We start from the raw sequence: 14329 nt of genomic DNA, 5'->3' as shown, positions 1-14329 counted from the left end.
CCAAACAATTGCATTTGAAAAACAGCTGCACAAATACCATGCAACCTAAAAAATTGCAATTCCCATCATTTTATTATAGAGGGCCTGCTATATAGATAGATATAGAGAGAGAGATTATATATATATATACACGGGTGGCACAGTGGTGTAGTGGATAGCACTTTCGCCTAGCAGTAAAAAGGGTTGCTGGTTTGAATCCCAACCACGACACTACCTGCCTGGAGTTTGCATGTTCTCCCTGTGCCTGCGTGGGTTTCCTCCGGATACTCCGGTTTCCTCCCACACTCCAAAGACATGCTGGTAGGTTAATTGGCTTCTGTCTAAATTGGCCCTAGTATGTATAAATGTGAGTTAGGGACCTTAGATTGTAAGCTCCTTGAGGGTAGGGACTGATGTGAATGTACAATGTATATGTAAAGCGCTGCGTAAATTGACGGCGCTATATAAGTGCCTGAAATAAAAAAAAAAAAAAAAATACATATACACACACACACACACATTATATAATGTATGTTAGGGGGTTTAAGTAATTTTCCATCAAATTTTCTTTTTTAGATTTTTACACGTAGTAGATTGTATATTTTTATGAAAGTGGTCCCATTCAGAGAATGCTTTAAATTTTCTCAATAAGTCACCACCCTGCCTCTCCACCTTTGCAAAGCATTCTCTGATTGGACAGCATTGAGAAAATGCAAAGCATTCTCTGAATGGCACCTATGCCAAGCAGCTGACCATCTGTGTTCAGAATGCATCAGGCCTGCCACTCACCACAGGACCTGAAAACAAGAGAAGATTACTGGGGGCGTTGTCTATTTCAGCGATTTCCAGCTGCCAAGGGCATTGGCCAGGTATGCTATATACATAGTTACACTGCTCTCTAAGCTGGACCAAATATACAATACCTGGGATTCACCTTTAAGGTGTTCCCCATTGATAGAAGAGCGAGAGAGAGAGAGAGAGAAACATGGCACTAAATTATTGCCCTGGCAAAAGGTAACATCTTCATTGTCTGGACACGCTGAAAGGTATTACTGTATATATACACTCAAGTATAGGCCGACTCGAATAAAAACCGAGGCACCTAATTTTACCACAAAAAACTGGGAAAACTTATTGACTTGAGTAAAAGCCTAGGGTGGGAAAATGCAGTAGCTACTGGGTAAACAATGCCCATCTGCAGCCGTACCTTTGATTACTAAAACAGCGGGTGTCTCCCGTTGTTTTATGCGGTCTGTTCGGCCGTCCACTGTAACAAAGCCCCGCCTCCTCTTCGTCCGTGATAGAAGGAACACTGATACAGTTTCCCAGCATTGTATCAGTGTTCCTCTATCACGGACGACTCCGAGGAGGAGGAGGAGGAGGCGGGGCTTTGTTACAATGGACGGCTGAACAGACCGCATAAAACAACGGGAGACACCCGCCGTTTTAGTAATCAAAAGGTACGGCTGCTGTATGGCTCACTCGAGTATAAGCCGGGGGGGGGGGGGCCCAATCAGCCTAAAAAAATGGGCTGAAAAACTCAGCTTACACTCGAGTATATACGGTATGTGATGCCGCAACAACAATTTTTAAACCAGACCTATAGACAAACACTAACTTTAGGTCTACTGCTTCAAACTGATTCCTGAGTTTTAAAAAGGCAAAGATAGCCAAAATCACTGTCTCTGCTTTATATAGAGCAGTAGAAAAAAGCAGAACTGAGGAAAGCTGCTGGGGAACCCGGACTGAGCTTGTATCAGCTGACAGGGAAGTATGCCAAAGTTCTAAACGGCGATTTATGAAATTTACCTTCCATCTCATGAAGACATAGTCTCCAGCTTTCAACTCATCAAAACCAAAGTCATCTGAATTGAAGGTTTTCGCATACTGGTAGAAGGCTTGGAACTTGCCCTGTGGAAAGACAATATGATTGATAAGGATGAATGTCAAACATAGATTTACTTGGTTCTTCTAGTGATGAAGGTTTTAAACTTATTTTTTATGTTTCATGACCAAGGTCTGCTCTGGGTATGAGTGATTTTCAAACCACTGGCCCATAGCTAGGTGCAACAGGTCCAGATGTAATTCAAAAACCAGGATCATGATGGATGTCCTTTTAAAGTGATCAGGCAGCTCTCCATCCACCCTGATCACTTACTGAATAGTCATAACACGTGGGAACATGTCAATGGCAGGGAAGCAGTTGTAAAGGCTGGAGGTTTATCTTCATGCATTGGCTCCCGGTGCTGTCAATCACAACCATTGAGGCGGGGGTATGGGGTTGAGCCGTGCTCTCTTAGACCTTCTTTGACACAGGGTAGATTGGTTTTGACGGGCTCCGCAAGCTCAGCAGGGAATCGCTCACTTGATCACCAGCTGAGCAGGCAGATGACTGGTTTGTCTCCATTCACTGTGGTGAGACAGATCTGTCAGAGCCCCCCCCCTGTCCTCTATGGGGAGATCAGCTGAAGATGGACCGCCTGTCCGTTTTCATCTGATCCGCTGGACGGATGGCAAATGTATCGCCATACATCTATTTTCAGTGGATCTTGTGGGAATGGATGGCAGGCGGGAAGGGTGCAGTGGCCCGATCAGATCTGCCTGGAAAACGGACAGGCGTGTCCGATCATGTGAAAGGGGTCTTATGGACGCATAGAGCCTCCACGGTGGGTGAGCACAAGTGCCCGCACAGCAAGCAGCTTGCTATGGGTGCACTTGGCAAGGGGGAGGGGCCCAGAGCACCGACAGGGGACCCGAGAAGAGAAGGATCTGGGCAAAACCACTGCATAGAGCAGAGAAGTATGACATGTTTGTTATTTTTTTTTTTTTAAATAAAACGTTTTCCTTTACAATCACTTTAAAGCCCAACTCCAGGCAAAAAAAATAAAAAATTTCCCCCATGCAGTGAGGCTGTGCACACACTGCACAGGTCGGCTGCTCGTTTTCTCTAGGGGTGAGCAGAAAGCTTATACTCACCTGATCCTCTGGAAAACGGCACTCCCAAACGATCCAGCGGTAGACTGTTCCTGGTCTATGGAGCCCGCTCTGGGGGTGATGACTTCAGGAACAGTCCACTATTCAAAATTGCTGGAGCGTGGGGGTGCCGGACCAGTCTTGTGTTGGGAGGATCGGAGGATTTAGGGAAGCATATTTCTGCTCTCCTCCTTCCTACTAAAAAAATGACCAGTAAATTCGTGCAATGTGAGCTCAAGCCCACTTTCTTTTTACTTTTTTTTATTTTTACAGCCCCTCTACATTGGGCGGAAAATAAAAAAAAAAAAACAAAAAATAAAATAAAAAAAAAAATTGCCTAGGGTTCAGCATTAAAACCAAAAGCTTTTCATCCTCAAAATACAGACTAGAAAGTACTTTCAATTTCATTTTCTCCAAGCAGCTTTGCTTCCTCTGATCTCCCAGCAGTGAGTTTGCATCCGGTCAGCCCTCTACTATGTAATGTGAAGAGAGAGAGAGGAAAATGTACAGGAAGAAGGGAGGAGGCCAAGTGCTTTCTATAAGAAAGGGGAATATCTCCCCAATAGACAGACATACAACAGAGACATTAACACCTCCCCACACCAAGTCTTTAAAGCTACAGGTTCACTTTAAAGCCCAAGTGTAGCTAATAAAAAAAAAAAAAAAAAAAAGCAAGCACTAGGGAAAGAATTTATAGTCAGAAGGACTATGCCCACCCTTCCACCCTGTTGCTCTATTCATAGAAGTTGCAATACAGTTTTTATAAATGGAAAGCAATTTCTGAATAAAGAACGGGGAGATGATTGAAAGGTCTGCCCCCCTCCATTCATAGTACAGCTTCTATGAATGGTAAACATATAGTTCTGCCCCTTGAGCTGCTGTTCTTTTTATTTTAGCTACACCTAGGCTTTAAAGTGAAACTGCACTTTGCCCACGATTTACTTGAAGTGGAGTTTCACCCAAAAGGGGAAGCTTCACTTGTCTGCCACCCCACACACACCTTTTGAGGTGCCTGGTTTTGACAGGTACCCGCTTCCCCCTCCGCATCCAACTGAGACGGAAGTTCGCCCCCTTTTCTCCCACAGCCGGACCACTTCCAAAGCACAGCAGGAAACCGGCTGTGAAGCCGCAACGGCTCGGGGGAAGACACCGCTGGATGCCTGAACAGGAATGTGCCCCAATATTAAAAAAGTCAACAGCTACAGTATTTGTAGCTGCTGACCTAATTTTTTTGAGGGTAGCCTGGAGCACCTCTTTAAACTTCTGCCCTCCCCAACTGGGGGGGGGGGGATTTTTGGGGGTCATTGAAGGAGGCAGATTTCTCTTCAAAAGGCATCAGCACAAGGGACACATCCTACTCCTTGTAAGCTATGTCCCTTGCACTGAATTTTAATTTTAGCTACACTAAGGGGTTGGTTTACCAAAGGCAAAATAGACTGTGTACTCTGCAAAGTGCAGTTGCTCCAGAGCTTAATAAATGCGGTGAAGCTTCACTTTGCAAAGCATACCCAATCACATGCAAGGAAAATAAAACAAACAGCACTTTTGATTGCACATTACTGGATGATGGAAGCTTGCAGAGCAAACTTTCCCCTTATTTACTAAGCTCTGAAGCATCCATTAACCACTTCCCGACCGCCTCACGTACATATACTGTTGCAGGTTGGCAGCCCTGCGCAAAACGCCGTATAGGTACGTCGGCTCCTTTAAGGGGGGGGAACGATGTGCGTGGCCGGCAGTCGTGATGCCCGGCCACCTGCGATCGTGGGCACGAGAGCCAGAGCAGTGATGTGTGTGTGTGTAAACACACAAACCCCAGGTCTGTCAGGGGAGAAGAGACAGATCGTCTATTAAACCCTTCCCTACCAGTGACATTTACACAGTAATCAGTGAATTTGTATAGCTCTGATCGCTGTATAAAATGTGAATGGTCCCAAAAAAAAAAAAAAAAAAAAAAAAAAAAAGTGTCCGATCTGATCACCACAATCCCGATAAAAAAAAAATATATATATATATTATATATATTATCTAGAGATCTCTCTATCTATATATCTCTATCTATATCCGATTAATCTATCCCCTATTTTGTAGACGTTATAACTTACTTTTGCGCAAACCAATCACGCTTATTGCGATTTTTGTTACCAACAATATGTAGAAGAATACATATTGGCCTAAACTGATGAAATGAAATGTGTTTAAATTTTTTTGGGGGGGGAATTATTAAAGCAAAAAAAAAAAAAAATAGTTTTTTTCAATATTGTTATTGTCTGAACCACAGAGGTGATCAAATACCACCAAAAGAAAGCTCTATTTGTGTAAAATAAAACAGGGAAAGGACATCAATTTTGTTTGGTTACAATGTCGCACGATTGTCAGTCAAAGAGACGCAGTGGAGAAACGCAAAAAATGACCTGGCCATTAAGGGGGTAAATCCTTCCAGGGCTGAAATGGTTAAAGATGCAAACAAGTGACCACACTTAGAGGTAGTCTAAAAATGTGGAGAGGATCATACACAGGAGATGCTCCTCACATCAGTCAGATTCACACTTCTAAAACTCAGACAGGATAAAACCCACAAAATTCTGACAGGTTGGCTTTTTCAACAATAGTTCTTTTCTTGGAAAATGAATACAAACAGAAGTCTAGGACATCAATACTGCCACTTACCCAGTGCTTCCGATCCACATCTTCATCTGCATCCCACTTCCTTGTTAAAAATGGGTGTTTTCTACTAATTATTTCCCCTTCAAAGAAGGTAGTGAGGGTCGGGTATTCCTGGAAGCAGGAGAAAGTGCTAAGTCTTGGCATGACTGTATGAGAACCAAAGACGATATAAAATTACAGACAAGGATACTATTCAAAGAGTGCAGCCAGTCTGTCTACACATGTGAACAACATTCATAATAGCTCAGTTTTTCATTGGCGTTTTACACTTATTCTTAGACATTTGTCAGACATTTTATAGATGATCACACACGGGTTGTACAATCTCTTTTATATTTAGCAACAACCTTGCAATGCAGGTGCAGGGATTTATCTGGATGGGTAAGAACTAAATATATTTAATTGGGTATGTCCTCAAGCTGCAGCCCTTTTGGTAGATCTGATTCAGATTACTGCTATTACAACTGCAAGTTGTTTTCGAATGATGGATTGAACAGTGCTCCGTGAGAGGTTCAAAGCTTGGGATTTTTTTTTTCTTAACCCTGCTTTAAACTTCTCCACAACTTTATCACTGACCTGTCTGGTGTGTTCCTTGGCCTTCATGATGCTGTTTGTTCACAAAGATTTTCATTTTTGAAAGTAATACATACGGACACTATATAACATTAATTGGATGAGGCAGCACCTTGAGGGACCTATAACCTTGGTGAATGGCTCTCTAACAAACCTCTGAGGGCTTCACAGAACAGCTGTATCTATACCGAGATTAAAATTACATACAGGTGGACTATTTACGAATTAGGTGACTTCTGAAGGTAATTGGCTTCATTAGGATTTTAGTTAGGGGTATCAGAGTAAAGGGGGCTGAATAAAAATGCACACCAAACCTTTCAGATATTTGTACAAAAAGGCTGAAAGCCATTTATCATTTTCCTTCCACTTCACAATTATGTGCCACTTTGTGTTGGTCTATCACATAAAACACATTTACATTTTTGGTTGTAACATGATAACAGGTGGAAAATTTCATGGGTTATGAATACTTTTTCAAGCCACTCTACCTTTGAGCTGTGAGACAAGCTGTAAAAATCCAAGAAAATATGGGGACCCTGGATACATTCTACTCATACTATCCCTTTCTATGGAATCTGGTGTCTAATGATCTCAAAGAAACGGCCTACTACACTACATACAGTAGACTATACGTTCAACATGCTCCTTTGTATTGTAATGACTGTGGTACTGCCATGTTTATTTGAACTCGCATGTCAAAGAGCAAAAAAAAAAAAGTTTCCTTATATGCAGATAGTAGTGTTTATTGTTAACATTGTATTGTAAAATTAAAAGCAGTAAAATATCTTTTACAAAAAGTAAGCAGTACCCTGAAAAAAGCTGAGTTAGACTTACCGGTAACTCCTTTTCTGAGAGTCTTCCAGGACAGCCCATGAGACCTTGGGCTCCTCCTACCAGGACAGGAAACACGTCACCCCCACCAGATAAAAGGGCGGTCCTCCAGGCCCATGTCAGTATTCTCAAGAACCGTAGGACCCTGCAAAACATATGCATAATACACATAACTTCAGACAATACCGGGTGGGAATCCGGCTGTCCTGGAAGACTCTCAGAAAAGGAGTTACCGGTAAGTCTAACTCAGCTTTTCCCCAAGTGTCTTCCAGGACAGCCCATGAGACGATGAGCCAGAACTTACCAGTCTAGGGAGGGACAACTGCCTGAAGGACCTTACGACCAAACGCCTGCTCCTGAGCTGATAGGAGATCCAGGCGATAATGTTTAATGAAGGTCGAGTAACTGGACCAAGTGGCAGCCCTGCAAATTTGTTCCGGTGAGGCACCAGCCCTCTCAGCCCAAGACGTAGACAAGGCTCTAGTTGAGTGCGCAGTAACAAAAGGTGTAGGGACCTCCCTAATTTTGTAAGCTTCCAAGATGGCTTGCTTTATCCATCTAGCCAATGTGGCTTTAGATGCACTATTCCCCTTGTGAACTCCAGAAAAGAGGACAAACAAGGCATCAGTTTTCCTAAAGGTCTTCGTGACCTCAAGATAGACCAAGAGAATCCTTCTTACATCTAGGAAACTAAATTTTCTTTCTAAGTCGCCCTGTGGCGAACTACAAAAGGTTGGCAATACAATGTTCTGAGATCGGTGGAATGTACTTGCCACCTTGGGCAAAAAACCTGGAACGGTTCGTAACACAACTCGATCCTCAAAAATCGTGAGGAAGGGCTCCCTAACTGATAGGGCCTGCAACTCACTTACCCTACGAGCTGAGGTAACAGCTATAAGGAACACAGTTTTTAATGTAAGTAACTTAACTGACATACTTTCCAGAGGTTCAAACGGAAATTCTACCAGAGTTTGAAGTACTAGGGACAGATCCCACGTTGGACAACTTCTCACCACTACTGGTCTGGCCCTAGAGATAGATTTGAAAAATCTGGCTATAGTGGGATTTTCCAGGAGAGAAAACTGGAGGAACACACTAATAGCTGCCGCCTGTACCTTTAAGGTACTAACAGAAAGACCTTTGTCGACACCCTCTTGGAAAAATTCCAAAATAGACGGAATATCATGAGCTAATCTATCATTTTCAGATAGCCATGAGTTAAACCTTTTCCAAACTTTGGAATATATGGCTCTAGTAACTGGCTTCCTGCAATTCACGAGAGTCCTGACTACTTTGTCAGAGAACCCTTGGGCGCTCAGTATCTTTTCTTCAGATACCAGGCCGCCAAGTTTAAGGAAACCACCTGAGGGTGCGATACTGGACCCTGCAATAATAGGTCTTCCCTTTTCGGAAGACTCCACGGAGGCTCTGAAACCAGAGACTGTAGCAGGGAAAACCATGGCCTCTTGGGCCAAAACGGGGCAATTAGAATCAGATCTGTCTCTTCCAGCCGAAACTTCCGGAGGACTTCTGGAATCAGCCTGATTGGCGGAAAGGCATAACATAGGCCTAGAGGCCACGGGTTTGCCAGAGCATCGATCCCCAAGGCTTGGTCTGCTGGGTTCATGGAAAAGAATATCTCCGTCTTGCGGTTGTTTCGGTTTGCGAACAAATCCGCTACCGGATAACCTCATCTCTTGGTGAGGTCTGCAAAGACTTCGGGATGAAGGGACCAGTTGTCTCGGTCTATCCTGTGACGGCTGAGATAATCTGCCAGGCAATTGTTTTTCCCCTTCAGGTGTACAGCAGAAATGGAGGCTAGATTCCCCTCTGCCCATGAAAGGATCTCCTGGGCAATGGACTGAAGCCTCCGGCTTCTCGTGCCTCCCTGCTTGTTGATATACGCGACTGTCGCTATATTGTCTGACAGGATTTGGAGGTTGTGACCCCTGACCTCCATCTGAAAAGACTGGAGGGCTCTCTGGACTGCAAGCAGCTCTCTTTGATTGGATGAGGCCCTTGCCTCCTCTGGGGACCACTCTCCTTGTGCTACTGCATTGCTGAGGTGGGGCCCCCATCCCCAGGAACTCGCATCCGTGGTAATCCTTCGGGAAATGGGAAAGGACCATGGGAGACCTCCTGCTAGGTGCTGACCAGCTCTCCACCACCACAGGCTTCTTTTTATCCTGTCGGGAAGCCAGATCCTTGACTCCAGGGACCTTACGTCCCCGTCCCAGTTCCTTAAAAGAAACCTTTGTAACGGACGCTGACGGAGTCTCGCCCATGGTACTGCGGGAAAACATGAGGTCATAAGACCCACTGCCCTCGACACCTGTCTCAGAGAGACCGACTGGTTGGTCTGCAATGTTGACATAGTCTGGAACACTTTGGTAATCTTCTCCTGAGGAAGAAAAACTCTTTGGTTCACGGAGCAAAAATCGTAACCCAGATAAGTTACTTTCTGGGCCGGAATCAAGGACGATTTTTCTTTATTAGCCAGCCTAGGGACTGTAAGAAGTCCTGTACAGCCTGGAGATCTTCCAACAGCCTTTGGTATGATTTTGCCACTATCAGGAGGTCGTCTAAGTAAGGGATAACCGTTATTGCCTTTAATCTTAGAGGAGCCAGCACTTCCCCCAACACCTTCGTAAAGATGCGTGGGGCTGAGGAAAGACCGAAGGGGAGGGCCTGAAATTGAAAATGTCGGGACCCCATACCCGTCTTCACTGCCAATCTCAAAAACTTTTGGAAGGCTGGATGGATAGGGATGTGAAGATAAGCATCCCTTAAGTCCAACGTGGCCATAAAGCAGTTTGGGTATAGTAGGTTTTTGATTGTAAAAACCGTCTCCATACAGAAATGCTTGTATCAGATGGACTTGTTTAAGGTCCGGAGATTCAGGATAAGTCGAAACTTTCCTGCCGGCTTTCTGACCACAAATACATGGGAATAGAATCCCTTGCCCCGCTCCGATCGAGGAACAGGAATCAGGACTTTTTGATCTAATAAGTCTCCGATCTGGAGACCCAGAGCCCTCGCTTTCTCCCGATCTTGTGGAGGAAATGTGACCAACAAACATTCTGGTGGTTGGTGAACAAACTCCAGCCTGTACCCGTTGGTCACTAGGTCCAGGACGAAGGGGCTCAGAGTGACTGCTGCCCACTGTGGGATGAAGGCCCTCAATCTCCCTCCCACCGGGGAACACAAGTCACTGCGGCTTGGCGGGCTGTTGAGGAGGGTTAAATAGCACTGACCCCTTTGCCTCTGCCTTTGTGCCCAGTCCAATGCTTTTTCGGCCTGCTGTCCTTTTCTCTAGGACTCTGTTGCCTGTTTTGGCCACGAAAAAATTTTCTGGCTGTCTGAACTCTTTCTCTCTGGAAACGCCTTTTTCTTATCAGCCGTGCGTTCCAGTGCCTCCTGTAGACCTGGGCCAAATAAATGATCGCCAGTTAAAGGAAGACCACAAAGGCGCAACTTGGAGGCCGAGTCCCCTGACCAGGTCTTAAGCCAAAGGCTTTTCCTGGCCGAGTTCACTAGAGCCGAAGTCCTGGCTGACATTCTTACCGACTCAGCGGAAGAATCTGCCAAAAAACCCACTGCCTGAAATAGGAGAGGAAAAGACTTTAAAATTTGCTCTCTGGAGGTACCTGCTGACAGATGTGACTGAATCTGAGTCAACCAAACCTCCAGATTTCTGGCCACACAAGTGGAAGCCAAAGCTGGTTTCAGGTTTCCAACTGCTGAGTCCCAGGCTCTGTGGAGAAGGATATCCCCCCTCTTGTCCATCGGATCCTTAAGCGTACCCATATCATCAAACGCCAGGTCCGAGTTTTTTGAAACTTTTGAAAGAGGTGCGTCTAACTTGGGATTCTTATTCCATGGCTGCGCAGTGTCCTCATCAAAAGGAAACCTCCATTTTAGGTTACTAAAGAATGGTTTTCTCTCAGGATTATCCCATTCCAGTTTAATAGTATCAACCAAAGAACTATGAACTGGAAACACTCTTGATTTTCTCTTATGTAATCCTTTATACATAAGATCATGTTTGGATAACTGAACCTCTTCCTCTTTTAATTCAAGGGTAGTATAGATAGCCTTTAATAAGTCATCTACATCCTCAACAGATAACTTAAATCTTGAGCCTCGAGTGGATTCTCTACCTCTGGGCTCTGTATCTGACCCTGATTCTTCCAGAGAAGAACAGGTAGATCTGACCTCAGCCTCAGAGTCTTCACTCTCTGCCTGCTGTGGAGTGCTTACTGACGCCTTCAGTGAAGACGGACTCTCTGCTGGAGTCTGGAGCTTGTCAATAAGCGTTCTAAAGCAACTGAAGGTGGACGCAAGCTCATCCCTAACAGAAGTAAGCATCTTCTGGCACGAGGCAACCGGGTCATCCTTTACTAGGCCTTCTATACAGGTGCGACAAACTGCTTTGCTCCATGAGGAGCTCAATTTGTTTGCGCAAACCGCACATTTCCTTTTAAGTGGCTGCGCTTGGGCTTTGTCCTGAGTCTTGGTCTACAAGACAAAATAAATGACCCACAATGTAATTAAAGCCACACAATCACTCCGTAACACCACGTGCAGGAGGGAGGAAATGTGTCCCCTTACACCCACTACTACAGAGGGGGGAGGGGGAGGGAACACTCACAGGGATAGTAAGGTGGTGACAGAACACCCCAGGCTTACCTGTGAGGTGCTGGTGTTGGGAACTGCATCCGCTGCTTGTGCAGGTACTGCAGGAGGATCCATTCTGCCCCTCTTGGTCATCCACAGCCTGGCTGCTTAACACCAAGAAACACCAGCAGCCAGCGTTCTCTGTTCGCGCCGTTTATGAAGACTGGAACCTCGTCTCCGGCGCCCGATGATGATGTCATATGCCCTGGAAGTAACCCTCTCCAGGCACTTCCTGTGGGCCAGCTTGGAGCGCAATAGCTCCGCCCCCTCGAACGCTGCGGCTTCCTCCATTCCTTGCTCAGATCAGCCAGGCTGTCGGCAGGGAAGGACAACCGAAGCTCAGCTGAGCTAGAGTGCAATGCACTGCGCTAGGGGCACGACCTCACACCGGTCCTGGCTCTCTCCAGGCACTGAGGACAGAGAACAGCAACACAGCCAACCTCCCCAGCGGTGTGCTGCTTCTGGCAGAGGAAGAGGTAAATGATATGCCCCAGAAAAAAGCCATACAAAGCCCCCTGCTTATAAGGCCTATGGGAGCAGGTTCCATGAACATGTTACCCCCCGTCCGGAGGAAACACAAATAACTGACATGGGCCTGGAGGACCGCCCTTTTATCTGGTGGGGGTGACGTGTTTCCTGTCCTGGTAGGAGGAGCCCAAGGTCTCATGGGCTGTCCTGGAAGACGCTTGGAGAAAGTACCTTTTTTCATGGATATCTCCAGAGATATTATAGCGCACTTCCTGTGTTTTGAGCCCAATGGTTGTATATCTACAGTTTGAGATTATCTAAGGCACTGCTGCCACTGACTGTTAGTGAATGGCTCACTGTTCTCCTAGCTGAAGAGGAAGCTGTACCTGAGCACCTGCAGTGCAAGGATCTCCCTGCTTTATTCATTCTGTGGATCTGTGCTTTCTCCACCTCCCCCCGCTGCTTAATTATTACCACGGCAATTATCTCATCATCAAGATAACTGCCTACACAAACTGACGCAGTGCATAACAACACATGGAAAACGGGAAAGATCAGCTGCAGGGAGTCCACAAGCAAAACAAATGACCAAGTCTTTGGCCTTTCTTTTTTTTTTTACAAATCTTTCAGTCTTCTTTGGGGGGGAATTTACCTCAGTAAGGCCTTTTATCTTCAAGTATCCACACAGATAGGCATTCTCCATGTCCACATGCTATAAACAAAATAAATAAAAAAAAGAATAAATGCAGGTTAAACTTTAACTGTAATTGCGCGGTCATGCAACGGTGCAATTGCACGAAATTTATATAATTCTTTTCCCCACAAACAGCTTTCTTTTGGCGATCTTTGATCACCACTGTGTTTTTGATTTTTTTTTGTGCTATAATTGAAAAAAGCACATACGTTTTGAAAGATAAATATTTTTTACTTTGTTATAAAACATATCCAATAAATAAAAAAAAAAATCTACCGTATATACTCGAGTACAAGTCGAATTTTTCAGCACATTTTTTTGTGCTGAAAGTGCCCCCCTCGACTTATACTCGAGTCAAGCACTTTTCTGCAGCAAAAAAAAAATTTAATTTTCCGAACCAACTTTGGGGTCCCGTATCTCAGGGCCACTTGGTGCTAGGAACCCCAATTGGTGTGCAAACCCAGTGGAACTGATACCACAACATATCCAAAGCTGAAGTTCCTATCACTAAGTGGCCCCGAGATATGGGGCCCCAAAACCGGTTCGGAAAATGTCATTCTCTGCTGCAGAAAAGTGTTTGACATTTTCTGAACCGACTTTGGGGCCCCATACCTCAAGGCCACTTGGTGCTAGGAACCCCAAATTTGGTCTGCAAACCCAGTGGAATTGGTACCATAACATATCCAGAGCTGGGGTTCCTAGCACTAAGTGGCCCTGAGATACGGGGCCCCAAAACCGGTTTGGAAAATGTCATTCTCTGCTGCAGAAAAGTGCTTGACATTTTCTGAACTGATTTTTGGGGCCCTGTATCTTGAGGCCACTTAGTGCTAGAAACCCCAGCTTTGGAAATGTTATGGTGCTAGTTCCACTGGGTTTGCACACCAAATTTAGGGTTCTTGGCACTAAGTGGCCCCGAGATACGGGGCCCCAAATTCAGTCAACTGTGTCCATCTGCAGCAATGGTGTCCATCTGTCATTTCGGGACCCTTTGGGTTCAGAGACCCCAAATTTTGGCTGCAGCTAGGGGGGCATCTAGGAACCCTTTACTACCGAGTTTGAAGTTCGGGGGACCTATGGCTGCAAATGGAAATATTAATATAAAATATTTTCTGACCTGCAAAGTAAAGGCATAATGTGCTAGTATAGTATGCATCACATACTAGCACATTATGTGAAACTTACCTGCAAACGAAGCCCTCCATTGATGTGTTGTCACCGCTGGAGGCCACATCCATCTTCACCCGTCTCTTTATTTAGGGTCCGCAGACCCCGGCTGTGTGACTGGCCGGAGCAAAGTGACATCACGCCGCCGGTCACGGTACAGGACTCTGAAGGAATGGCACGGGCAGCTGTTCCTTCAGAGCGCATGTGCCGATGACGTCATCATCAGCGGCATATACATTAGAGTTTCACCCAAAAATGGAACTTCCACTTTTTGGAATCCTCCCCCCCCCTCCGGTGTCACAT

General features: G+C 45.3%; 1 protein-coding gene across 1 annotated transcript in view; it reads right to left on the bottom strand.

The window, feature by feature from the left end:
* Nucleotides 1-14329, bottom strand: part of GID4 (GID complex subunit 4 homolog) — a 40657-nt gene that overhangs the window by 15743 nt on the left and 10585 nt on the right. The window contains exons 2-4 of the mRNA XM_073636371.1: nucleotides 12821-12880; nucleotides 5623-5730; nucleotides 1789-1890 (exon numbers count right to left, since the gene is read on the bottom strand). Coding sequence (XP_073492472.1) covers nucleotides 1789-1890; nucleotides 5623-5730; nucleotides 12821-12880 — 270 coding nt within the window. The remainder of the gene's footprint in view (nucleotides 1-1788; nucleotides 1891-5622; nucleotides 5731-12820; nucleotides 12881-14329) is intronic.

Source organism: Aquarana catesbeiana, linkage group LG06 (genome assembly GCF_042186555.1).
Source record: "Aquarana catesbeiana isolate 2022-GZ linkage group LG06, ASM4218655v1, whole genome shotgun sequence".
In the NCBI taxonomy this organism is placed as follows: domain Eukaryota; kingdom Metazoa; phylum Chordata; class Amphibia; order Anura; family Ranidae; genus Aquarana; species Aquarana catesbeiana.
This window is presented reverse-complemented; position numbering and strand designations above follow the sequence as displayed.